This window comes from Dryobates pubescens, chromosome 11 (assembly GCF_014839835.1).
Source record: "Dryobates pubescens isolate bDryPub1 chromosome 11, bDryPub1.pri, whole genome shotgun sequence".
Lineage (NCBI taxonomy): Eukaryota > Metazoa > Chordata > Aves > Piciformes > Picidae > Dryobates > Dryobates pubescens.
Window position 1 is genome coordinate 8,434,227 of NC_071622.1, and position 23,066 is coordinate 8,457,292.

At 54.0% G+C, this 23,066-nt stretch overlaps 1 protein-coding gene across 2 annotated transcripts in view; it reads right to left on the bottom strand.

The window, feature by feature from the left end:
* Nucleotides 1–23,066, bottom strand: part of IPO13 (importin 13) — a 31,869-nt gene that overhangs the window by 3,249 nt on the left and 5,554 nt on the right. For both annotated transcript variants that reach the window (XM_054165650.1, XM_054165651.1), the window contains exons 2-15: nucleotides 18,682–19,418; nucleotides 13,168–13,308; nucleotides 12,857–12,998; nucleotides 11,622–11,788; nucleotides 11,176–11,296; nucleotides 10,719–10,866; nucleotides 10,372–10,553; nucleotides 9,170–9,196; nucleotides 8,340–8,474; nucleotides 7,968–8,111; nucleotides 7,482–7,562; nucleotides 6,744–6,881; nucleotides 6,554–6,650; nucleotides 4,637–4,689 (exon numbers count right to left, since the gene is read on the bottom strand). In XM_054165650.1, coding sequence (XP_054021625.1) covers nucleotides 4,637–4,689; nucleotides 6,554–6,650; nucleotides 6,744–6,881; nucleotides 7,482–7,562; nucleotides 7,968–8,111; nucleotides 8,340–8,474; nucleotides 9,170–9,196; nucleotides 10,372–10,553; nucleotides 10,719–10,866; nucleotides 11,176–11,296; nucleotides 11,622–11,788; nucleotides 12,857–12,998; nucleotides 13,168–13,308; nucleotides 18,682–19,418 — 2,313 coding nt within the window. The remainder of the gene's footprint in view (nucleotides 1–4,636; nucleotides 4,690–6,553; nucleotides 6,651–6,743; nucleotides 6,882–7,481; nucleotides 7,563–7,967; nucleotides 8,112–8,339; nucleotides 8,475–9,169; nucleotides 9,197–10,371; nucleotides 10,554–10,718; nucleotides 10,867–11,175; nucleotides 11,297–11,621; nucleotides 11,789–12,856; nucleotides 12,999–13,167; nucleotides 13,309–18,681; nucleotides 19,419–23,066) is intronic.

Here is a 23,066-nt window from a genome sequence, read left to right on the forward strand (position 1 = left end):
GCCACCTACCTGCAGAGTGCTTCTCCCAGCCAAACCAGACCTGTAGCAGGCAGAGCCCCACCAAGTTCTCCTGCAGACCTGGTACACCACTTGCTCCTTGCACAGTCAGTGTCATGGGGGAAAGTGTGACAGTATCGGGAGGAATACCTCCCACAGGACACCGCTGCCAAGGTAGTGCAGAGTGCAAGCCAAATCTGGGCACATCCAGACATGTCTAATGTAGACAGACATGATTTTCATCCCCATGAGATGGGGCCCCATGGAGCTTCTCCCATTAGCAATCAGCACCAGGCAGGTCCAGCTGCTCTCTCCCAGCACCAAGAACCCTGCTCCAGCTCCGGTGCCTCTTACTGCCAGACTGTCCTCTCCATCTCCTGCCAGAGCAGCTCTGCTCACATGTTCTGGGATAGGGACAGGTCTTTAAATGCTTTCAAATGTCCCTCCACATCCTCTGCTGTGACAGCCACTGCAGAGGTAAGAACTGACTCTCTGGCAAGGGCTGTCCTGCAGGCAGACACAGAAAGGACATCAAGTTCTTCTCCATGGCACTTGGGAGACTCCCAGACTGGTCTTCAAAGCAGGCTCTTCTGCGCCTGGCTTTTCATAGGCATGCATGAAAGGGACACCAAACCCCACACCTTCATCAGACAAGGGAGTAAGGGCTTACACAACCAGTTCCTGTAGCTCCCCAGAACACACAGATCAAGCCCTTGTGTTTGGCACCACCACCTCTACTTCCCACACCACATACCTGGTGGAGCAGAGCCTCCAGCTTTGGAAAGAGCATGTGAACTTGGCCAGGCACTGGAGCCAGGGAGAAGTCAGCCCCTGCCTGCCAGGAGCAGAAGATACCAAGTCCATGTTCTCTACAGGACTCTATAACTCCAGCTGGAGCAGGCATGGTGGAGGAGAGCTCAAGGACTTCTGTGTGCGGCCTGGACCAGCCCACAAAGGGAGGGAGGTGGGGGACACACTAGCTGGGCCATCACATATCAGTCTTGCATCTTCTGCCCAGTGAGGTCCCACTTGCCCAGTTTGCCCTGGGGCTCCTGGTCAGGTGAGGTTGCCACAGCATTCCTGAGTACCATGTGGCACAGAGCTCTGCCAGGATGGGTGGATGAGCCTGGAGCCACCACTAGAGAGACAGGCCAGAGAGCTCCAAAATCCTGCCTGCAACTGGGAGCATGCACATGGGTGACACATTGGCTGGGGAGCAGGTGAGAGCTCCCTAACACCTGAACCTCCAGTCTGGGTTTGAAGATGCAGACCTGGGTGCAAGCCCCAGCCACAGACCCGAGTGGAAGCCCCAGCTGCTGCAGTTGCATGGTCCTGGGCATGGGTGCTCTGGCTGCCTGGGCAGCACTGAGCCCTGCAGTTCTCCAGGAGGGATGCTGGATGCTCACCTCGGGCACAGCAGCAGCAATGCTCTACACCATTCCCAGCATACAGTGGAGGAGCAGGGGAGCAGCTGATGCCAGATCTCAATGCAAAGGCTGCCAGTACCACTCCATGCAGCCTCAGAGCAGATTGGTTATTCTATACTTAACTAAGTAATGGTAACACCAGGGCCCCCAGCATCCGTTACAGATGTTGTTTAAGCCAACATGCTCTCATGCTGTGCCAGCTGTCATCAAGAGTGGACTGCTGTGGTAGTTTTAGGCTATGCTTGTAAATACAGCTTTCATTTGCTTCCAACTGAGCTGTTCTGGCAAATTAAGTGTTGGGGGGGCAAATTTTCAACCCACCATGACTGCCCATTAACGTGGTGGCGAAATGATCGGCCACAGCAACCAGGCAGTCTCACAGGCTGCAACCAAGCCCAAAGGAATACTCTGCAAAGTCAACTGAAGTCCTGTCACAGAGAGACAGCTCCCTGTAAGCTTGTGACAGGGGGCTGATGTACAGGTATCAGGTGGCAAAAGCTTCTTCTGAGTTATCAGAAGAGAGCACTTGCTGGCAGAGGGAGAAGACAAAAACACTGCCTGCATGGAGAGAACAGAAACATTTCAAACAGGGAAGATGGTATTTCCACCAAAGTGATCAGCCACAGGAGCAGACAGTCCGGGAAGTGGGAAAACCTCCAGCTTGACACACACTCTTAGGTCCAAACTCCCTGCTGCTCCAGAAGATGCATTATTTAATCAAGGGCTCCACAGGCATAACAGGCTGGGTGAAAACACAGGCCCTGATACATGAAAATTGTATCTGAGGAGACCTGCAGTTCTCCTCAACTTTAATCCTTGGATCTACAAATGCTCAACAGCATCACCATGGAGTATGGTCCTCCAGAAGAGGACAGGCTGAACCCACCTCTGCCATCAGATTGCTCTTGAAAACCTGAGAGTAAAGAGCCAAGCAGGGATGTCAAGGCATTTCTTGATAGTTTTCAAAGCATCCTGCCAGCTAACTAGTCTGGGAGAAAGGGCAGGCCAAGAAAGAGGAGAAAACCTTGAAACAGTCCTACGTGTGTGAAGAGAGGACATGGATGAGCTCCTTCAGTCTCTCTGGGGTTGCTGGAATAAAAATCCCAGGAAAATATCAGGTCTTGAATGGCTGTGCTTGGTGGTGAGCTGCTATTACACACCTCACAGTGATCCATGATGGAGCAGCCACAGAGGTAGAAGCCCCTGAGCTGCTCCAAAGGACGTGGACTGTCCAGAGACCAGCATGCCGGGAACCATTCTGGCTGCCAGCACGCTGCTGCAGCTCTACCTGCAAATCCTGCCCATAAGGGCAGTGTGCAACAGCTTTCTAGCAGCCAGGATTGGGGTGTGTTTGCTCTGACAGAACACCCCACAGAAGTGCAGCATGGTTGCAGTCTTCTCTCCAAAAGACCATAAACACACCATGTCTGGACACAGAGAAGGACCCCATGCCAGAGAAAAATTCAACACTTTCCAAAGAAACAACAGCCTAAGAGTCACCTTATTCCTTACCCACCTGGCAGGATCACCTCTACCTGCTCTCCAGGAGGAACAGGCTTTTTGAGTCCTTTCAAGCCCTTCAAGCACAGAAATTCCCCAAGTGACCTTTCAGTGCTTTCCCCACACTGTTAGAGAGATCTCCTACCCTTTCCAATGATTTTCTCCTATGACTGTCCCACTAGAGGAGAACAGAAAAGGGGTTTTAACCTACTACTAGGATATTACCTTTTACACATCCCAAGACCCATGCAGCTCCTCAGGCTCCCATCAGCCTTTCCTCCTCACCATGTGTACAAGGTGGTCATCCTCCCAGGTGCTTTTTTTCTGTGTTCTCTAGCCTGTATCTACAGAGAAGTTGTGCCCTAAACTGGGCACAGTGCTCCAGTGGAGGCCCTGCCAGCACTGAGTGGCCAGGAGCTCATCTCTATGAACTTCATGCACAGACCCCATTCACCAAGTCTCCCATCACGTTCAAAATCCTTGTTAAGAATTTATGGCTTCCAAAACTGTCATCAGCAAAAGCTACGGATGCTTTTTGGTAACCTTGAGTCCATTGTATCTTTCAAGAGGAAAAGCAGGGGAAAAAGACTGTGATACAGCTTGTGAGATGCAGTGGATCTCAGTAGGATCCAGGCATCGAGGTGAGACACATAAGGAGCAAACTCTGTCTGAGGGTTCAGGTGCAGCCCCCTCGCCCACTCCATCTTGCAAGACACACACAGGGGCTGAGCTGCCATCGGAGAGAGCTAACAGCTTAGCACTTGGACATGCCAGGCACACCTCCTGGGCAAGGGCAGGACGGCCACAGCTCTGGCAGCTGCCTCAGCATGTGTCACTGCAGAGCCACCAGGCCACCACACAAGGTCAGAGGTCATTCCATTACAGAAATGAAGCAGAAAGTGACTTTGCTGGCTCCTTCTGGCCACCAACCCACTCTCTGGGTAAGTGGATGTATCTACAACAGGGCTACCGAGTGCATCAAGGACGTGGAGGCTTTTTCCTCAAAAGCCAAGGCAGCCTGAGGAGTGTGCCAGGCTCCCACTGCTCCCAAGAGGTGTGTATACACATAAACCACAGTGCTGGCCCTGCCTGCCCACCGCCAGCAGCAACATGAATGCCAACCCCTGACCCAGCCCGTGGACCCTGCCACACTGATGCAAACTGTTCCTGTGTGTCTCCAAACCCACTGCCCCAAGAGGCTGCTGGGGCAGGAGGCAGCATGGCACCCTGGCCAGGCCCAGATGCCATCACAAGCATGTTGCTCAGAGCCAAACCCTGGCAGCTGCCTGCTAGCAGAAGCAGGGGCTTCATCCCAGAAGGCAAGGCAGCCAGCTCAGATCATCCCCGCTCCGGAGGACCCATTGCGGGGCAGGTCTACGGGTCAGAAAACATCCACTTAGTGCTCTAATTTATCTGTCACCCAAAGGCGACTGTGGCAGCAGCCTCAAGTGCCCCAAACCAGCTTTGGCAAGGCAAGGGGGTGGCAGCTGGGCACTGCCCTGCAGAAGAGGACACTGCCCTGGGGATGGTGTGAACCCAGAAATAAAGGAGAATGTTTTGTTTTCAACTTCCACGGAAACAGATGGAGAAACTCGATATTCAACTAAAAGGAAAAAAAACGTTGTCAACAGAAAGCTAAAAATAGGTTTAAATTGAATTAAAAAGAGAAAGAGAGAGAACAGAAAGTGAATGAATAAGAAACTAAAACACACCTGTGCCAGGAGTTGCATAAATGAATCAACAATATCAGGATGATCCCTGGGCCCTAAAATATAATAAAGATGTAACTTAAGAGAAAAATCATACAAACAGCAACTCAACATCATATAGTTATGTGATACAGAAAGAATTTACAAGTGAAAACAGGAGTGTAAGGGAGAAGGGGTGTGTGGGGAAGGGGATGGGCAACATGAGCAGCTTGAAGCAAGTTAAAGAAACAAAACATACAAAAAATCATGAAACTTGGAGAACCCAAGAACAGAAAGAAACTGCAAAGGAAAGGGTCTGAAGCCCCAGGGTCTCCAGCTAGCACCTGGGTGCTGCAGAGCCAGGGAGGAGATCTTCATGGCCTCGGGGAGGAAAAGGAGGAGGAGCAGGGACTAGCTAGGCACCATCTCCACAAGGAGAATTAGAACTTTGGCACTGTGGGAACTGAGCGGGTGCCTTCAGAGCACTGTTTGGTCCCAGAAGGTAACTGCGAGTGAATGACACCACCAGCAAATGCTTGACACGCCCGGCCGGGCTCAGGCGTGCACATGCTTGTCATCAGCACCAGCTGCTCAGGAGCCCCTTGCACAGTCACCCTCCCACCCTGTTCCCAGATACTTTCCAAGACCCTGAGTCCAGGACGTTCCTGGAGATCTCCTCCAGCATCCTCCTGGGAGACAGCAGCTCAGTGTTCAGAGATCTCCATGCCAGCACCACTCACCCTACCTTGGTATCTGTGCACAGACACATCTTGGCCCCTGTGGGGTCAGCTGTTCCTCCACCTCCTGCCACCCGTGGGCTCAGCAGAAGGGGCTCAGCCTACTCAGGGCCAGCTGCCTACCGAAGGGCACCCATGGGGTGAGTGGGAGCACACAGACCTAGGCACACCGTGAGCTGGATGTCTGCTTGCCTGAGCCAAGCTCGTGTCCAGGCGTTGGCAGAGCGTGGGCTCTGTTCCCCCCCTTTCCTCCTGCAGATATACCTGTTGCTGCCCAGAGGTATCAACGCCTCCCCGGGCACCAAGCCGAAAGGGTTTCAGTGTAGACGCATCCATAAGCCACTGGCAGAAGCAAGGACCTGACCTCCATCTCGCTCACCACTGACCCCAGTGACACCTCAGCACAGTGGGATTTGCTTGGACCATGAAGCAATGATGAAGCAGGGGTCCTCACACCTTCCCCACCTCTCTAGAGAGCTTGTCCCCAGCCTTGTGCTGGGGACAGCATCACCCAACCCAGCACCCAGCTGTGCGCACAGGACAAAACCCCTTAGGGATCAAACATGGAGATGCTGAAGGACCAGAGACAGCAGCTCCAACATACATTTGTCCCTGTCACAGAGCAGCTCACCAAGAGGCTCATGGGGATTCATGGTGCTGAGGGGCCTGCCTTAACTTTGTTCACTTTTTGTAGGGTGGGCATTGAGCCGAAGAGGAACCCCGTCCTGTGGGAGGATGCCAGCATCCTCTGCATCACAGCAGTGACTTGGTGGCCAGCAGTGACTCTGAAAAGGTCACTTCCCAGATGTTCACACACACATTCTCCTGCTCAGGCGAGGGCTTGATTCCCAGCCACCACAAGTAGCATGTGCCCCCACAGGAGCCCCAGGACCTCCTGGAAACCACAACGTCCCCGCCAAGTGGGACTGGACCTCTAGCTTGGCCCTTGCAGCACACGATGCCCACCCCTGTTGCAGAAATGGGGCTGTCACAGCAGAACAGAGTCTTGCAGGGGTTTCTGCTTCTGCTGCCTCGCAGGGAAGGTACCCACCTTCCAGGGGTTGGGATGAATCCAAGAAACAGAGATGGCCCCATTAGCTTAGCTAGGAGTAAAAACAGCCATTCCTGGTAAGATGCCTCCAGACTCCATGCATGCAACAGCCTGACAACAGCCCCAGCGCGGGGAAGGGTTAATCCCACGTACCTTGCTGGAAGAGGGTCAGCGTGACTGAGGTAACGAGCAAGAAGAGGGCCTTGATGGGAGGGAAGTGAGCAGGCTCATGGGCAAAGATGTGAACCAACTGCAAGAGAGAGAGAACTGAGGCTGCTGCTGGCCCTCTGCACCTATGGCTTCCCAGGAAGCAGCAGCCCCAGCCCTGACTGCAGCTCTGTACCTGCCGGGTGAGGTCGATGGCAGAAGCTTGGGGGATGGTGCTGTACATCTGCCCCAGCATCTCACACAGCTGAGGCACCATGGGGGCAAAATCATCCAGGAGGGTCTTCACAGACTTCTCAAAGATGGCACAGACAGACTGTGGGGGAAGAGGGACTGTGTGAGCAATGGGCATCAGAAGACCTCTCCCAAGGAGCAGAGCTTGAAAGATGGGTGCCAGGGGAGAACAGAGCTGGAAATGGGGACAGGGACAAGTCAGGCAGAGGGCTCAGATCTACTCTGGTACTGGTGGCTCTGCCCTGCAGCATAGGATGCTCCCAGAGACCAGGAAACATCCTTCCCGCTGCTGCAGAAAGTCTCCTTGAAGGCCAGGGGAAAGCAGCTGGTGGGACACTGCCCATGGGCATTCTGGACTGAAAGAACTGGAAAAACACCAGATGACACAAGTCCAGGCCAGAGCAAAGCTACCCTTTTAGAGAACATAGGTTTGGTAGACCCTCATCTCCCATCTTCCTGCTCGTAGCAGAGCCTTTATAACTGGAAAAGAGCAGAGCTCATAGGGACATGAACTAGAAAAGAATGGCCAGACACTGCTGGTGACAGCAAGAAGCACAGGTCCAGACAACCCAGCAACATACTCCTCTAACAGGGCATCGCCCAGACTGTCCTTTGCTGTCCCCAGTTCAGGTCAGCAAAGACAGGGAGAGCTGCAGGCAGTATTAATGAGGAGCCTGGTTACCTCCACCACCTGGGCATCATTCAGCCACTTGCTCAGAACCTTCTGTATGAGCTGGAAGACTTGCTGCAGAACCACCACCACCTGTAAGGAATGAGAGGCACTGAAAAGAATTGGCCCCCAAGGCCCTGGGGAGTGGAGATTCAAGACTAAGCATGGCCTGGACTCAAACCTTCAGACATCACTGCCTCCTCCCCCATCCAAAGCTTTCTTCCCTGCTGAAGCAGCCTGACATGGCTCACAGCTGGCAGGAAGCACCCAAGCTGTTCATCAGAGCAACACCCAGCCAAGAATGATCCTGCAGGTCTCCTCTGCCCACCTCAAGAGTGGGCAGAGCTCAAGGAGTTGTTTTAGATGGAATGCACCAGCACTACCCTCTTCATGGAACAGCCTGAATTCCACATTAACTCTACTCTCCTGGCACCAGGAGTGAATACCCAGGCTTTGGCCAGGCTGTTGCAAAGAGCATCAAGCTCCCACTCTACTCACTGGGTTGGGTCCTTGCTGCACCGGCAGTTTCTTGACCTCATTGTTTTCATGGTCATCATCGTGGTGGCTGATGTCTAAGGTGGTGAAGAGGTTGGAGAGCAGGCCCAGGATGTGGATGATGGCCAACTTGTTGGAGGGATTGGGCTGCCAGGGAACATAAAGCCAAAGTGTGACACAGACCATGGCTCTCAATCACAGCCATGCTTTTGGGATCTTGAGAAACCAGCATTGCAGAGGCAAAGTGCCAGAGAGGGGTTCCCAGCACTGTGCTCTCTCTGGAGCCCACATTGCAAAGCACTGCTTCAACACACCAGCCCCAGGGCTACAGTGGGAGAAGCCACTTCTGGATGGAGGGAGCACAGAGGCACTCACCGCTTCATCAGCCAGCTTTTCCAGCTGCTGGATGTAGGGGGTGATCAGGGAGTGCAGGTTCTTCAGGATCTCCTCCACTTGCAGTGCAGAGAGCAGGAAACCAAGAGCCTGCATCAGCCACATGCACTGGCTTGTCTACAACATAAACAGGAGAGGTCACTGCACAGCTTGCAGCCTTACCACACACATGCTAGCAAAGACAGCTTCCATGGGCCCAGCCAGCAAAGTCAGGACTCCAGTGCTGCAGCTCCAGAGCTGCTCTATGTGGGTCAATCTAGGTGCATCTCACTGCAGGAGAAGGGAGCAGCTCCCTACCATCCCTACAGCAGAGCCCAGGGAACAGATGCTCTGCCACCTCACACCTGGCTTCTTCACAGCAACCCACTGGAAGACCAGTTGGTGCCCAGAGATCTCCATGCTGGCACCACTCACCACCCTAATGTGGCACACCAACCTTTGCACAGCCTTTTTTCAGCTCTGTCCTCTCTCCTCACACTCATCTCCCTTCTTTTTCCTGCTGAAGACATGCCTGCCCTCACCACATCTTTGAACTTGGCAAGGCTGGGAACTGCTCAAATTAAGCCTCCTTGGGGACTTCCCTCTCTATGGGGACATATCCTGCATCATGACCCCATCTCACATCTGGTGGGCGTCTGGCAGCACAGCGTGAGGCTGTGAGCAGGTACTCCTGGCCCCACACACAATGGGTTCTGAGCTCTCCTGGGACAGCTCCACTTGCAATGGCACCCCTTGTTTCTTTGGCTGAGCACAACTAAGGGGTATGGGAGGACAAGCAGAACCAGCCAGACATCTGAGCCAGCTCCTCTTACCTTGTGAATCTGCTTCATCAACACCTCCTGCCAAAGAGAAGGAGAGAGAGAAAGAGGAGGTTGAGTGATGCAGAAAGCCCATTCCCTTTCAGGAGGCAGGACTGATGCAGATCAAGACAACCAACACCAGTGCAGGTATAGACAAATGACATGTACTCCTCACAACAGGCAAGGAGCAAAATTCTTGTCCCCTGGTAAGCTCCTCCTTGACCCAGCCCACTCAGCCACCCAGCAAGGGGAGCCTCTGGCTTCGATGAGCTTGCAACAGGTCAGAGCAAGGACTCAACTAGGGCTTCCTTACTCCAGTGACACTGTCCCCCAGGCTCTAAATGAAAAGACACATCCCCTCCACCAGTCCCTCTCCACCCCCATGCTCACTCTGGCAACCCACCCTAAGCCCAGCCCTCCTCCTAGTGCCTTGGGACTCTGAGCCCCATCTGCCCCAAGAGCCGAAAAAAGACCATGAGACAAGCCCAAGGTAACCCCAGAGACCCCTTGTCAGTCGGGTCTGCCACTGTCTGCCATTTCTGCACTCAGAGTACAACACTCAGTGTCCAGCTCTGGGCCCCTCAGTTTAGGAGAGATGTTGAGTTGCTGGAATGTGTCCAGAGAAGGGCAACAAAGCTGGGGAGGGATTTGGAGCACAGCCCTGTGAGGAGCTTATTGCTGTCTACAAACTACCTGAGGGGAGATTGTAGCTGGATGGGGGTTGGACTCTTCTCCCAGGCAACCACCAACAGAACAAGAGGACACAGTCTCAAGCTGCACCAGGGGAAGTTTAGGCTGGATGTTAGGAAGAAGTTCTTTGCAGAAAGAGTGATTGGTCATTGGAATGTGCTGCCCAGGGAGGTGGTGGAGTCACCATCACTGGAAGTGTTTAAGAAGAAACTGGATGAGGCACTCGGTGCCATGGTTCAGTTGATTAGATGGTGTTGGATGATAGGTTGGACTTGATGATCTCAAAGGTTTTTCCCAACCTGGTCTGGTCTATTCTATTCTATTCTATTCTACTCTACTCTAACACAGGGCCTACCACTTGGGTCTGCCAACATAGGAATGTGATAGACAAGTCTCCCACACCAAGCAACATGCCCCGAGCTGCTGCTTTGCATCCCCCAGGCCTGATCTTTGCAGGAGCAAAGGTGAGTGCACAGAGCACATCCCAGGTGACCACCACACATCCGTCTGCATCCTGGTCCTACCTGCGATACGGCGACAATGTTGGCAGCATAGGGTGGCAGGTCGTACTTGCACTCCCGGCAGATCTTCTTCAGGGTGGAGACACTGGAGATGGAGAGCTCAGGGTTGCCCAAGGCTTGGAGCACCAGTGGCAACACGTTGTTAATCATGACAGGGTGATCCGCCAGCCACTCGGACAGGGCCCCTGCGCACACAGACAGGATCAGACCACAGGACTGCACCACAGGCTCTTGCTCCTCACCTCCCAAGATGCTCATCTTTGCTTTTCACCACTGTTATTGATTGGCAGGAGCAGTCTCAGAGGGGTCCCCCTTCCCCAGCCCAGCCTGCACATGAACAAAAGCCTCACCGATAGTGAACATGACGGTGTCAGCAAGCTGCACGTTGCTGATGCTGATCCGGGGAATGAGGCCGATCAGCCCTGGCACTACGTCGGAGTAGTTCACGTCAATGGTCTCAGCAATGGACTGGAAGCCATAGAGCAAGGCCTCCGTGTGCTGCCAGGGTTAGAGAGGCACCATCAGAGCCACACAAAGACCCCCGACGCCCACCCCAGTCCCAGCTCCAGGCACTAGCTCAGATCTCCTCACAGTGGCCGAGAAGACTGGTCCCTGGGCAGCACTAAGACAGGGAGGCAGAAGACTCATTCCAATCCCTAGCAGATCCCAGAGAGCCTGCATGTGAGCTTGGAAGGTGGCCATGCTCTTAACCTCTATCACATCCCTTTGCTCTCGATGTCCTGTGGCAGCGATAGGTCTCTGAAGGGCTGGCAGGCATCAGCCTGGTGCTCGAGTCCCCTCACTCACCTGCCATGTGGATGGCTGCTCTGTGTTGGTCAGGAGACGTCCCAGTTTGTCATAGAGGCTGCTCAGGAGCTCAGCACCCAGCATCTCGTATACGTACATCAGCGTGTCTGAGATATCCACCCTGCAAAGAACATGGGGGGTGTCTCTAAACAACATCCCCAGCCTCTGCAGAGTGCTCCCCTCCCACTGCCAGGCAGGGCGCAGGCACTGCCTTCATGGTGATACTGCCCCAGCCTAACACAGGGCTTCCTAAGCAGAGCAACTGGTGATATACCCAAACATTAGTTCATTTCTTTGATACCCCCATGGCCAAAGCAGCTCTTGGTAGAAGCAGCACTCTCTGTGTCCCTCCTTGAGTCTCCCCACAGCACTCAGCCTTCAGGGTGGCAGGATGCTGCTGGCATCCTTTCCTGCCTGACAAGCAAACCCACATCTCCCAGCTGTACCTGTATATCCGAAACTGCTCCTTCTCATCTGAAGACCAGAAGCCATACTCCTCATCAGATGGGAACTGGGCTTTGTGCAGCAACACGTCCACCAGCTGGAAGTAGACAGGCCTGTACACCTGCTGGTACACCGCCTGCTTGTCTGGCTCAAAGGAGAGGATGTCATCCTGGCAGCCGGAGGAGAAATACATCAGGTGTTGCAGAGGAAAGAAAATGGGGATAGCATGCCTGCTGCATGAGGAACTTAGGGGCATCTACCAGGGCTGGTGGGACCTGTCATGCTTTGGAGGTTGCAATTCCAGCTTCCCAGAGCTGACCTGATGCCAAGTCCTTCTGTTGCTGCAGCATTATCTGGAGGCAAGATGCCAGAAAGCCCTGGCAGCCAGGTGGACCCTTGAGTGTTTGAGCACAGCACAGCTACAGCAGGGTGGCACTGCCCTGCTGAGCACACCAGGGTCAGGAGCATACATGCCTCAGACCCCTGTCAAGCAGGCCGGGATGGGTACCTGGGGGAGTACAGCACTCTCCTGCCTGCACCCGTATCCTCAGACCCATCTGGACAAGAAGTGAAGGGAGGTGGGAGCCTCAGCCTAACCCCGTGTAGCAAAGGAGCTGCTGGCATGGTGCTGACATCGCCCCCCTCCCTGCCCACATGCAGCCACACTGCATCCCACACTCAGCCACACCGTCATCAGATTGCAGAGGAGCGGAGCTGGGGGGATGAACAGGGGCTAAAAATAGAGCATGACATGGCAGGGTTGCTCTACTGGCACAGGGAACACTGGGCCTGGGAGAGGGACCCCATGCTGGGCAGTGACTAGCAGCCCCCAGCTCTGCATTTCCTCCTCCAAGAGACCACGGTTGCTAGCCCAGCCACAGGGTCAGGCCCGCAGGGAGCCAGCACATGCTCTGCTCCCTGCTTGCAGCTGGTACAGCCACACAGCAAGGTCTGCTGCAAAGAAAATAATAAAATTAGCATGAAGTTTTAATTAGTTATGTTAACAAGGCCCTTAGCGGCTGGCTCAGATTTCCTTGGAAGACTGGGAGTGGAAAAACTAAGCCACGGGGCCAGCATTGCTGAGATATGTGCCCTGCAGCAGCTGCAAGCACAGGGTGAGGAGTGGGGGTGTCAGAAATCCCTGGGAACCACACACAGTCCAGTCCCTCCACACTGCTGTCTCCAGCTCTGCGTGGCGTGCAGGATCTGCACAGGCTGCCCCACAACAGCCACTGACCTGCAGCGTGTACCAGAAGGTGAGCGTCAAGGAGCTGGTGGTTTCATTGACAGGGTAGTGCCCAGGGATGCCAGTGCAGAACATGATCATGTTGACCAGAGCCAGGAAGCTCTGCCAGTGCTCCACCTGGTCCAGGAGGGCCCTGGGGAGCAGAGAGTATGGTCAGAGCGGCACCACCACCTTGCTCCTCTGGCCTGACACACATCACTGGGTGCAGGACAGTCCCTGGACAAAACAGCATGTGAGGAGCAGTGGGCTGCTCTGGTGCACTGTGGTGCACTGTGGTGCACTGGATGGTGCCCAGCACTCACCGGGAGTGGTTCTCCCCCAGGGCCACAGCAATGCGGCAGATTCCGTGCGATGTCTCCATGTCCCCACTCTGGACCGCCTGGCGCAGCTGCTCTTGGAGCCCCAGCACAGGAGGGATGAGCTTCAGGAGGGTGTTCACATACCTGCAAGCACAGCCTGAATCAGTTGCTGGACATTGCCTCATAGGCACCAGCTGCCATGGTGGGCATCCCTTCTGATGCTCTCCCAGGGCTCCTGCCCAGTTTTCCCTACTGGAAAGCTGCTTTGTGTAATGGGATGCCTCCAAAAGACCACCATTTACATGGACTCTCCTCCCATCCTGTCCATCAGGACAAAGGTTGAAGGCCCAAGTGGTCCTACAGCAGAGCCTTTGCAACTGAAGAGAAGGGCAGAACCAGTGGCCATCAGCTCTGTGCTGATGCATCTCCCTCTGCCCACCCAAACCTGCTGGCAGGGCTGCCAGCAACCCCTAGCCAGCACTTGTCACTGCCATGACCAGCTCCAAGAGAGCTATGCCTGTGCACAGCAACATCAGAAGGAAAGGGGAGTGGGAGAAGGGCAGACCTGTGGGCTCTTCTCTCCAAGCTTGCAGCCTGCGCTTCTCAGCTCTGCATGGAAACATCCAGAACTGCCAGTGGTAAGCTGCATCATGGGCACATAGAGTCACAGAATCACAAGATTATTTGGGTTGGAAGGGACCTTTAAAGGTCATCTAGTCCAACATCTAGATTGTGTTCTCTGTCTGGGATTAAGTGGGCATCCACCCTCAGGGACTCCCACCCAGGAAGGATGCTGGCCCCATGAAATATCTCCCTGGTCCCCCACCCTGCCAGGCTGCCGCAGCACAGCACAGCTCTCCCACATCACATCACGCACATCAGCCTCCCCTCGAGCTGCCTGTAAGTGATGGTAACCAAGGCAACGAGAAGGAGGCAGTCAAGGTGAAAAGCAGCCCAGGGCCCCCAGAGAGAGGCCCTGCTGGAGGCTGATGAGCAGCCTGCCATTTCCCTGCCCGCCCAGGCATGTTATCTAGAGCTGCAGCTATTCCGTGTGCTCCTTGCCTGCCCCACCACACGCAGGTGTGGGGCCAAGGATGTTCAGAGCAAGAGGCACACAACAGCTCTTGCTGTGGCTGGTTTAGGAGAGAACAAAGCCATGGATGCCACCAGTGCAGACAGAGAGCCATGCTGGTGGTGGCAGCCTGTAAGTCTGGGCCAGGAGGAGAAGGCAGAGGCAATACTGGGTCTGAGGTTCTAATGGCTGCCTTGGCATTCCCTCTGTGTCCTGCCAGGGCTTGCTTCCCCTCCCCCCCCTCCCCCCCTCCCCCAGAGAAAATCACACAGCAAAGGGGATGGGCATTTGCAAGTCTCTAGTGCCCCATGAGTGAAGCATGTGGCAGTGTAGGAGCAGTGTGATAATGGAGAATTTGGAAATTCACCAGCTTTTCTCACCAGAAACTGATGCTGCAGTCAGGGTCGGCTCAAGGGAGCTCAGGCAGTGCCCAGACCAAAAAAGCACAGGGGACCTTCTGCTGCCTCAGCACAGGGCAAAGCCACCCTTCTTCCACAGCACTGGGCTCATGTTACCCTAGAGATGTTTTCACAACTTTCTGAGTTTATGACAAGGATCTTGCTTCTGCTGGTTACCTACTCACAGTACAGATGTTTGGACCTGAGCTGGTCCTCTGCACAGCCCACAGAGAGAATCACCTGGATTTGCTTCCATGCTGCAACTCATCCTTTGTTAGTGAACATTTCTAGAAAAGGTTGGGTGAACCATGCCTCCTGAGCATCACCATGCTCTGCTCACTGTCTATGCAGATGGAAGGGCAATTTGGATGCAAGGGTCTCCAGTGAGGAGGAAAGTTCTTGTTCTAGATGAAATGTTTTAAGCAGCCACCCAAGAACCATGGCCAAGCCAGCCAGAGCTGAGCTCCTTTCCTCCACATCCAGAAGCACGGAAGCCCAGGCCACCTTAAGTGGTTAGTGTTGCCTCCCAGCCCCAAGCAACCAGATGGCACCATACCCCTGATTGGGAGCAGAGCTTGTCCCAGGAAACAGACACCACACCTCTGGCACTGCTGCCAGCCATCACTTGCCACCCTTGGAACCCCAGTGCCAGGCAGGAGAGGATAAGACCGTACCAGACCAGGCAAGCCCCTGGACTGCCCAGCTGTGCAGTGCGTCTCCAGCAGCCAGTAACTGGGAAAGAGCATCTGAATGTGGCAGCCACACAGGGATATTCCCCTTGCATTTCCCTCCAGTGATTTGTCTCAGCTTTCCTGAGCAAGATTAGCTACCCTGCAGCTGAGCAAATTTTGCTTCCATGAATTTGTCTGGTCCCTTCTCAAAACCCAGTGAAATGCAGCATCTGCAGGTCCCTCCATAGAACCACCACTTCCTTCTGCTCTTCCCACAACCCTCCCCAAACCACACTACATTGTTGGGGGGTGACCTGCAGAGGGGGAGAGATGGGCAATCTGAGGAGGGGAGACAGGACAATCTGATCCTTCCTAACCCAAAATCTCCTGCTGAGAAACCTCCAACATTATTAAAAACCTATTTCTAAGGCAGCTCTTGGACAACTGTTCCAGTGAAATTCCTCTTCAGGGATTGAGCAGCACATGCCAAGACCAAGAAGGAATGGGATGGGATGGATACCAAGCAAACCCACCCAGACCACTTCAGAGAGGTGGCTCAGGATCTGATGCCCACACTCTGTAACTCCCATCACAGGCACTCACCACATGGAGGTCCCTCTCCCCACCCTGACTGGGCTGCAGGAGCCTGGCCAAGTGCTGCATGCCAGCTCTCTCCCTGCAGAACACACTGCCGAGCTTTCTGACCTGCTTAGCTGGGGGATAATCCTCAAACAAGACAGAAAATCCAGATCAAGCCTCCTTGGCAAACAAGATGCAACATTATCTTCATTCCTACCCTTTTGCAGATTCAGGAGCTTCCCAATGTCTGCAAGAGCAGAGCTGGGCTCAGAGGTGCTTCCGTGGCCAGCTCCTGGCCAAGACTCTGAGGTCTCTTCTCAGGAACACCATATCCTAACAGAGGAGCAGCGTCCAGATTCCAGTAACACTCAGGACATCCCCTTCTCTGGGTGCCAAAGGCTCCCACCCACCTGGCAGGTAAGGAGATCAAACACTTTGCACCTACAGATCTCTGCTGCATCATCTCTAGTAACACCTCGGAGGCAGGAAAGTCATCCAGTGCTGCTCACAGGCAAGGGAAGTGAAAGCTGCTAGCACAAGCAACTTGCTCAAGAGTGGGGCAGCACCATGGCCAGAAGACTCTTACCCATGAGGTCTGACCTGCCCTTCTCCATTTGGACAAGGAGGGCAGCTGGCTCATGCCAGGATGAGAAGCTGCAGGGTGAGGGATACTTTGCAGGGTGGTGCTCCCCTGGAAAGATGACCTACAGGCCACCTAACCCTCAGCAGAAATCAAGTTCATGAGGTTTTGAGCCTTCTGCTGATGGTAGATGCACACCTGCATGACCGCCTCTGCAGCAACATCAATGAAGCCAGTTGGGAGAGAGTGAGGTGAAAAGACACAGGGTCTGTAATGCTCATGGGAACCCATGAGAAAGCAGACACCAACCCTGCCATGGAGTGATGCCCTACAAAGACAATTGTCAGCAGCTCAGCACTAAGGCTGCTCCAAGACTGTGGCCAAGTGCATCAGGAAGCCAGGCCCCCATGGAAACAAAGGCGAGAGACCGTGGAGGCAGAGAGTGGCTGAGATGCAGCAGGGATCTCCCAGACGGGAGATAAAAGACAGAAAGGTCAGAAGACTCCCTTGGGGGGCAGGGGAAGAGCTGACTCCGCCAGCTAAGCAACAAAGCTGAAGGGGCGGGACGGCCGGGAGGAGGGACACAGGATGGAAGACACAAGGAACAAAGAGGAAGAGAGAGAGAAGCTCTGTGAGCTGTCCTACTCCTGAAACCATCACAGATATCGGCATCGAGCACAGCCCTGCTCGTCCCTGGAGCAGCCAACACCACACACCGCCTGGCAGGGCATCTCTGTGACAATGCCACCACTGTCCCTGTGCCCCACGAGTGGGGGCTGTGCCAGGGTCACACACTGGGCAGCCTTTCAGTCCAGCTGTCCACTCCGTCCCAGACACTGCCGACATGCTTACAGACAGGATGGTGCTCAGCTGTGCCTTCAGGGAGAAGGATGGAGAGCAAGTGCTGGTGATGTTGATGAATGTCAGGACCAAACAAGGCCAGAAACTGCACGGCAGGGTCAGCATGGGACCAGAGAGGAAACTCCACTGTCAGCCACACCTCACCAAACTCACTTTGAAAGCTCGAGCTTTTAATGCAGTTGAGTAACAGTGCCGCAGGAACAGGCTCCTGCACACAGGTGGGGAATCACCACCAAGGGACTTCTGAGACTCACAGGAAATGGAAAAGAGGAAGACAGAGAGTCTCAGCATTTCAGAACTGCCAGTCACATTCTCTCACCTTCTCATTTCTTGCACTAATCCTGCTACAAGTGTTTGGGCTGGCCCACAGCCTTTGCTGGTTACAAGGAAAAGCCACTTGTAGTCATCTTCTGAATGCTAGCGAACAAGGCAACCCCTCCTCACACCCAGCAATGCATCAAAACCCTGATGGGTCCCTTTGTGCACCAGGACTTGCAGTCTCCAGATGCAACCCCCTTGTCATCAGAGATCCCAGGCTGCAGATCAAACCAGTTGCCCTTACACTGAAGCCAAGTGAAGCGTGAGGGCTCACAAGCACAGCAGCAGCATCTGCATCGCTGCAGAGGTTCAGAGCCTGCACGATGTGCAGTGATGCACAGCAGCAGCAGCTCAGCCTTGCCTTCAAGGAAACTCTCCTCTTCAGGGGAAGGTTGCTAAGCAGCCAGGAGGGGATGTGGCCACAAGAACTGGAGATGTATTTTCCCTTCTACGGGCATCAGTTCCTGGAGCTGTCAGCAGTTCAGACAATGGGGACAAGCAGCCAAGATTCAAGCCCTGTAACACAGCCCCAGCACAACCTGCTCCAGGCCCCAGGGGCAGCCACAGTCACAAACAAAGGACCAAGTCCTCAGTGGGAGGGAGAAAACCAACATGTCTGCTTTTATTATCTCTGCATCAAATCAGTTCCTTGGCTGGATCAGCAGTACAAGGCAGAGGAGGGTCTCTAAACTCCCCCTGGCAGGAGCCAGACAGCTGCTCCCTGGTCAGGATCCAGCACAAGAAGCCAAAAGGAAGCATCTTCATCTGCTTGAGACGAAGAGGGTGGACATGGGCTGCAGCTGCCCAAGACTACATGGTCCTCACAAGTCAACCATGGTGCCAAGCCTGCCAGGATCAACCATGTGAAACCTGTAGCCTCTGTCTGCTTTTAACTTCTCCCTCTACCAAACCCTGTCATCATCACCTCCAGGGATGATGGTAGCTAGAAAAAAAAAGGAGTGTTTTTTCTCCCCGTGCAAAACCCCCACTGATGCCCAGGAGCACCAACCCACAGAGGATGGCAGAGGCTGCCCTTACCTCTGGGCATCTGGCTGGGAAATGGCGTTGACAACAGCCTCCACCGCTGTGTCAAAGAGCTCTGGGTCTTGCAGAGAGGTGAAAGCTGCCTGGATCAGGTTCTCACAGTCCATCAGCGGGATCTCCAGCTGCACCCAGCTGGAGAAGCACTTCAACACCTTCTGCTTGATGAAACCTGGGGAGTCCTGCTGCTGCAGCAGCTGCTCCAGCAAAGGGAACACAGAGCTGCACTCCTGCGCCAGGACACTGCGTACCTGGCCCTTGCGGTACTGTGGCAGGCGGCTGGTCTGAAACTCCTCAGGCAGCACCGTCAGCAGCTCCAGCAGCGCCAGGCACCGCGCTCGCCCGTCCACGTTGGAGTCCTCTGCCTGGAACATGCGCACCATGTCTGCCACAGCGCAGGGCCAAGCCTCTGGCATCATGCTGAGCGCCAGGGAGGCCAGTGCCACGCACAGCCGGGTCAGCACAATCTTGGAGCCGCTAGCGAAGCGAGTGATGTGGGTGAAGAGCTGTGACTTGAGGCTCTCATACTGGTCAGCCGGGATGTCGTTCCAGTAACGGGATATTTTAATGTGGAGAGCACTGGCCCCAAAGTACTGGATCTCAGGCACCTTGTCCATGTGGAGAAGCAGCCAGCTGAAGTGCCATGCCTGCGGGGACACTTGCGCCTGCATCAGCCATTTCTGAGCCAAGTTCTTGTTCTCAATGTTTGGGTCGTAATACAGCTGATGGAGAGCCTGCAAGAGAGAGGGAAGCATCCTAGAGCAGCTAGAGGAGCACCACCATGGCTGGTCCACCAGAGGAAGGCTCACCAGGATGGAGCCCAGGATGGAACCTGGGCTGCCTGCCAGCTGCTGCCCTGCAAAGCCAGGCCACAAGGGCTGTAAGAGACATGGCACACTGGTACTCCTGCTTTCCACCTGCACCTGCTCTCAGAAAGGTGCTGTGGATGCACTAGCTCTCAGAAAGTATGTGTGGCCTAAAGCTTGCATCTGGCAGCCCAAGGAATGCACGAGCTGCTGTCAGGTTGTACAGAGCCCCAGAAACCTGCAGTCACTAAGCTCAGGGATTAATTCCTCCACAGAACCCATCTGAAGTTTTCCCAAACCCATCCCGTTACAGCTGAGCCAGAAGAGCGGGCATCTAACCCTGTCTCTGCCACCACCTCCTGTGACAGTCCATGACTGCTCGCGCCATCTCCTTGTATGGAGAAAGGGAACATCACTTACCTGCTCCAACAGCTTTGGGAGATCTAGTTACTGCTTTGCAGAGCTCAGATCCACGTGAACAGCCCCATGCAGGCTGCAAGGCTTTATTTGCAGAGGATTATACAAATATTAAGGCTAACATTGATTAGTTATTTATCCTGAATGGGTGCAACTGGTAACCAGTGATGCCCTTACACACAGAAAGGGAGAGTAGCTTCCCCCTGCCTGAACTCCATCTTCCAGCAGGGAGGTTTTCTGCCTGGCAGGGCACATTTAATTTCAAGTCGTTGACTGCAGGCAGGAACACAGCAGAAGCAAGGAAAAGAAACGACATTTGTCAGGCTAGGAGGCACCCATCACCCCACCAGCAAATCAATGTATGATTCCAGCAGGTGTGGAGGACTTTTTGTGTCCCCATCCTAGCTCCAGGTCTCAAATATCCTCCTCCCCCTTAAAAAGCTCTATGAAATTCATGTGTGGCTCTTGTACCCAGGAGAGGATTTAAACCCTATTTTTAAGCATACAGAATTGGCAGCCTGGGGCACAGGAACAAGCTTCTCAAGCAAGCACTTGTGCCTCCTGCTGCTTCCCAGCACAAGACCAAAGAGCAGGACAAAATGGCAGGAGCCTTACAGAGGCAGCACTGCTTGGGCCATGATTTCTAATGCCCCTGTTCAAGACTCTATGGCAAGGGAAAATGAGGATAACCTCTTTGTAAGAAGTAGGTTATAAAGTATGTCGTAGGAGATGGAGTCAGCCAACATGGACTGCAGAGGGACAGGCACCTGTCCCACTAAAATAGGTATCCTGACACAGAAAAGGTTAACCCTAGATAAGGAGGACACAGGGAGAAAGAAATCCATCCTGGAAGTGGTCAAGGGGAGTTCATGAATTACCATCAGCTAGCTGAAACCTTGCTCTGTTCCAATTATCTTGGACTCTTGCCCAAAGCATCACTCAGCTGCAGGGGCAGAGGTAAGTGCTGTCATCCACTCCTATCAAAGCAACACTTTACTTCGCTAGCAAGCAGTATCTGCAGATGTGCTAAATGCTCAGCCACTCCTGAGGGTAGGAACCTGGATCCTGCCCCTGCTCTTTTGCTAAGGACTGAGTCATCCTGCAGCAGATCCTGAGCTGGCGCTCCCAATGATCTGCTCCATTACCAGCTCAGTCTCTCACTTGCTCTCATCAGAGCTTGCTGCTTCTTTTCTTTCCAAAAGAAATCTCACTTGTGATTTCCAGAGTCAGTGACAGCCCACTCTTTCCCTTTCCCAGTGGGCAACAGGCACTGTCATGAGATTGCAAAGGCCAGCAGCAGTCCCCTCTGCCTGCTCCCCAGCCTGGGACCCCTCCTTATCTCCTCCCAGCCTCTCTACACCCACGCACATTCTCTAATTAAGTGTTTTATTCTATTTTGAACAGTCTTCCTGCTAACACTTAGAAAATCCTGGGGAGAAAAGGAATTGTTATGCATCATATATTGTGTGCCCTAACCCCTAACCCAGTATGAGGGCTGCAAAGAACAGATTTCACCAAGTGTGGAGGATGAGCCTGGCCTCCAGCACTGGATCTCAACCCACAAGCTCCCCAGCCACTCACCTCCACTGGCTTCAGGGCTGTTGCTTCACGGGTTCACAGTGGGGAGGTGCACAGGAAAAGCAATGCACTATGCACACTCTGGGCACACCAAAGCCATGGGTGATGGGGAACATAGCAGGGCAGCAGAGCAGAGGCTGACATGCACAGCCTGCCTGCCGGGAAGCAGCTGCAGGCTCACCCTGCTCCTGGTTGGGGCAGCTGGTGCTGTCGGCTAAGGTCTGATCTTGCCAAGCAAACAGACCTTGGTGCTCTCATGGGATCACCCAACCGAAGGGAGAGGACAAAGTGATGAGACAGAGTCCAGTGCAAGGCTGAGGTGCGAACACCCTGCACACAGCCCCAGCAGCAGAGGTGCCAGTGCTGTCCCTGTGAAAGGAAATGGCTGCTGCATCATCACAGCGGCAAGGAGGGAGCACCATGGTAGATGCTCCCCTTGATGCTCATGCAGGGGAGATGTCACAACCACTACATTAGAAGCACAGTAACTGCAGGACCTCTCCCCAGGCAGGGTCAGCTTTCCAGCCAAGCTAAATGCTGTACCATCACCACCATCCCAGCACCTCGCCTGCACACCTCACATTCCACCCCACACACAGCGCTCACTGCCACCAGTGAGAGCTCTCTGGAGATCACCCAGGAACACCACTCCAGAGCCCTACTCCTCCTGCAAGGAATCTCTGGGGAAGCTTCCAGCAGAGGCTCCCAGAGATGTGTGCTAGAGCCTCCACTGCTCAGCACCCTGGGGAGAGAGGGTGGGTGGTGAGATGACAAAGTTTACCAACTACACTAAGCTACTCAGAGGACGGAAACAAAGCTGATGCAAAAGAGTCACACTGCAAGCTGTTGGAAGTGAGAATATTCTGGAAAAACATGGCTGCTGGCTTTCTCACCTGCCTTCCCTGAGCACTCTGCCCAGGAGGGGCCTGGCCATGGTGGCTCCTGGCCAGACCACAGCTGTTCCTGCCTGTGTGCAGGAAGACAGGTAGAGAGGTAAGGCAACCAAAAGTATATCCCATCTGGTGCTCTACACACCATGGGAGCTTTCCAGAGGAGCTCCAAGGACAGATGTCAATACTGGGACGATCCTCAAAGCAGCAGATGAAACCCCTGGGAGAAGATTGGGCTCTCTGCCTTGCCTACCTTGCACATTGGGTGAGTATCATCCTCAGCCAAGAGCATGGGACAGAAGGCTACTATCGTGCCCTGCAGAAGTGTACCTGAACACCTGGCATGCTCCTTCCCAGCAAGGAAAGGCACTGCCCAAAGGCAGACATTGGCTTCCATTGGACTTTGACATCACCACACTGACCAGCACTCTCAGGCCCATCACGAACCACTGGAGATGATGAGATGACCTCATCACTGCCAGGACAGAGAAGCAGAAGGCATGAAATTGGACAGTGGCATCTAACAGGGAGGCTTTGTGCATTCTGATTTGAATGGGTGGCTGACATGAGACCTGCCTCCTCTGCAATTAGACCTGTAAACCTGTAACATGAGAGCTCATAAACAATCTGGCTGTCAGCTATGCCCTTTGGCCAGGAAAGGAGCTGTCTACAACATCAGCTCTGCTTGGTT